Genomic DNA, 3,311 nt, shown 5'->3' with positions numbered 1-3,311 from the left:
GTAAAATTGGAAATGTGGACCGCACAGCTGCTGCTGAGGACCGAGTGTTCACCATTGGCAAGGATGCCATTGTTTGGCCCAGCAGATTTAATCAGGTAGGATCCTTTCACACATCCGGAGGTATCTTCAAACCATGTATATACAGTTCACTGTTCAGACCCTATCATAGCTCTGTGTTCTCCCCAATTAGTGCTGCATATTTCAGTTCTATGGGTTTCAGGCTCATTTCATCTGCTTGAAAATGGTCATTTATTTTGGCTGGTTGCTGCAGTGTCAGATGCATGCAGGCAATGAGCTGTATGTACCAGTGCAGATAGTGGATTGTTTTTCATGTCAGTTGACACAGGGTAGTTAAAAAAGGAAAATAAACAAAGAACAGCATTTCAAATGCAGTGAATTGTATCAAAAGACAAATGAAGGCATGTATGGTGAACTAAGGAAAAGGTACGGCAGGTTTCTGCCTACTTTCCTTATAATCTGTTCTCAAGCTTTTTCTATTGGGGAACTCCCCTCCCCTCTCCTCCCCTCCTCTTACAAATTCTCTAAAATTCACATACCCTTGAAATGTTCTAGGGGTTTCCTCTGATCAACAGTCCAACAAAATGAATATTTTAGATAAAAATGAACGCAAACATTCACATATTTATGAAAACATTGCAATCTCATTAAGAAATTTCTTGTATTAGTCTAGATGGCACACAAAAATACTCTTGAGAAATGTAAACCAAAGTTAATACAGATTTGGATTATGAAGTGTCTGCAAAACATATCCCACAGTGGATCAATTAAACTGAAAACTTAGGCAAGAATGTCAATAATTGGAAAAGCGTAGTTTAGCAGAAATAAAAATGTGGAGAAACGGATGATTGACTGCATCATCTCTTGTTTTAGTCAGTAAGAATATCTTAGGAAAAGTTGAAAGGAATATGTAATCAAATGCAACAAGATTTGCAGCGCTGTCCTAGACAACTTGGGGGCCTGCAAAACATATCTGGAACCCATACATCCTATCTGGTCCCAAGTGCTAGCAAAAAATGGAATGCAGATCACCAACACTTTCCTTTTTCACTTAATACTATTTTCTAGAGGAAAGAGGNCTGGTCCCTAGTGCTAGCACAAAATGGAATGCAGATCGCCAACACTTAATACTATTTTCTAGCGGAAAGAGGAGAAGCAAAGTGACTTACAATGTTACAATAAGTTTGGCAATACGAGCTCCTAGGGATGGAAAAACCTTTGGGCTATGTTCACTTAAAAGGTATTGGCTGCTCTAGCAGCAGATGACATAACATATCATGCTTCTCCTTCATTTTTGAACAGACTCAACCGATTTCTCTTTGCAATGTCCATTGCCCTCCAGGATTTAGCAAAAAGACAAAAGAAGGGCAACCCTTCTGCTGTTATGATTGTCATGCATGTCCGGAAGGAAAGATCTCAGACTGTGTAGGTAGGAGTTTTATTTTTATTGGTTTGATTAAATTGGATGCTTCTATTTGTTAGGACTTTTGCAGAAATTCCTTGGCGTGCATTTAAACAGGTGTATTAAATAAACATCTAATTGTGACTTTTGCGAAGAAGCCTAAACATGATGAGCTAATAGGTTCTGACATGTGTACTGAGATGTGGGTGCTCTTCCATGCAACATACTGTAGGAAAAACAGGAAGAGGAAAATGAGACCATGCAACATAGGCAAGGGTGTTTCTGTGTGTATATGGGGGTGGGTGCCATGCAAGAGAAGTGTCCATCATTCTGGTATCCCTCATCAATAGGACTGTTCCTGCAACTGAAACATCTTACAGTGCTCCTGATCAACTTGCAAGAATTAAATAACCCCATCTTTTCTTTTGTAGATATCGATGACTGTATTCAATGTCCAGAAGATCAGTATCCGAACCCTAGAAAGGATTCATGTCTTCCAAAATCCATCACATTCCTGACATATGAAGAACCTTTGGGGACCACTTTGGCCATTTGTGCCTTTGCCTTTACTTTCCTCACCGTGCTGGTTGTGGGCCTCTTCATTAAGCACAATGACACTCCCCTGGTCAAAGCCAACAACCAGAAGCTCACCTACACTCTCCTTGTTTTCATTCAGCTCTGCTTCCTTGTTGCTCTGCTATTCATTGGCAAACCTGACAAGTTGTCTTGCCTTCTTCGACGAAGTGCTTTTGGGCTCACATTCTCAGTGGCTGTGTCCTGTATTTTAGCAAAGACCATCATTGTGGTGCTCGCCTTCATGGCCACCATGCCTGGGTCCAGAGTGAGGAAATGGGTAGGCCAGAAACTGGCAGCATTCCTAGTTTTCTCTGGTTTCTTTATTCAAGCCTGCATCTGCACTGTGTGGTTGGCAACTTCTCCCCCATTTCCAGATTGGAATATGGATGCAATGGAAAGTCAAATAGTCCTGGAATGTAATGAAGGGTCAGTCGCCATGTTTTCTTGTGTCCTGGGCTTTTTAGGCTTCCTGGCTCTTGTCAGCTTCACGGTGGCTTTCCTAGCCAGACGTTTACCAGATACATTCAATGAAGCCAAGTTCATCACCTTCAGCATGCTGGCATTTTGCAGTGTCTGGCTGTCCTTTGTGCCTTCCTACTTGAGCACAAAAGGAAAGTACATGGTGGCTGTGGAGATTTTCTCCATCGTGACCTCCAATGCTGGGCTTCTGGTTTGCATCTTTTTCCCCAAATGCTATATCATGTTGCTGAGGCCAGAATTGAACAAGAGAGTGCACCTAGGAAGAAGAACTAAGTAGAGACCTTATCTGGACATGGTTATTCCTTTCTTGTATTGGAAAGAATGCATTAGATATTCTTTGAAACTACGTTCTTTCTGTTGTCTTTGAACTGGATCGGTTCTGGATGGAAATTCCCCCACTGCCCTCTGCCAAACCCTCTGCATATAATACGTGCCTCTGCAAAGATTATCAGGAAGGGCAACCAAGGATCCATTGCTATATATGAGTCCATCACAAAAGTCTGGATGCAGGTTCTACACTGGTAGATTTTCATGAAGTTGTAACTCATGTCTCCAATTACTCAAACAGGTGCAGGCAATAAAACTGAAGACTTTTATTACTAACCACTACAAGAGTTATGTTTATGACAGATAGTGTAGGAGCTACCACAGAGAGCTCTGAGCAACACAGTTCCTCCTCCTTTCTGACCTCTCCATGATTCGTCATGTGGATCTTAATCTCCTAACACGTCCTTCTCTAGGGGGGCTGGACAAACTTTTCTCTCTCCTTCTCTCTTCCAATTGGTCTAAGTGTTGAAGTGTCCTCCTCAGCTGGGCATTTCCCATGGCAACCAAC

At 41.9% G+C, this 3,311-nt stretch overlaps 1 protein-coding gene across 1 annotated transcript in view; it reads left to right on the top strand.

Annotated features, from left to right (window-relative positions):
* Nucleotides 1-3,311, top strand: part of LOC123021714 (vomeronasal type-2 receptor 26-like) — a 35,256-nt gene that overhangs the window by 23,102 nt on the left and 8,843 nt on the right. Inside the window, exon 3 of the mRNA XM_044426743.1 lies at nt 1,852-2,422. Within this exon, the coding sequence (XP_044282678.1) occupies nt 1,852-2,422 (571 nt within the window). The remainder of the gene's footprint in view (nt 1-1,851; nt 2,423-3,311) is intronic.

Source organism: Varanus komodoensis, unplaced genomic scaffold, assembly GCF_004798865.1.
Source record: "Varanus komodoensis strain SLA01 unplaced genomic scaffold, ASM479886v1 scaffold1767, whole genome shotgun sequence".
Taxonomy (NCBI): Eukaryota; Metazoa; Chordata; class Lepidosauria; order Squamata; family Varanidae; genus Varanus; species Varanus komodoensis.
Note: the sequence above shows the minus strand (reverse complement) of the source record. Positions and strands in the feature narration are given on the sequence as shown.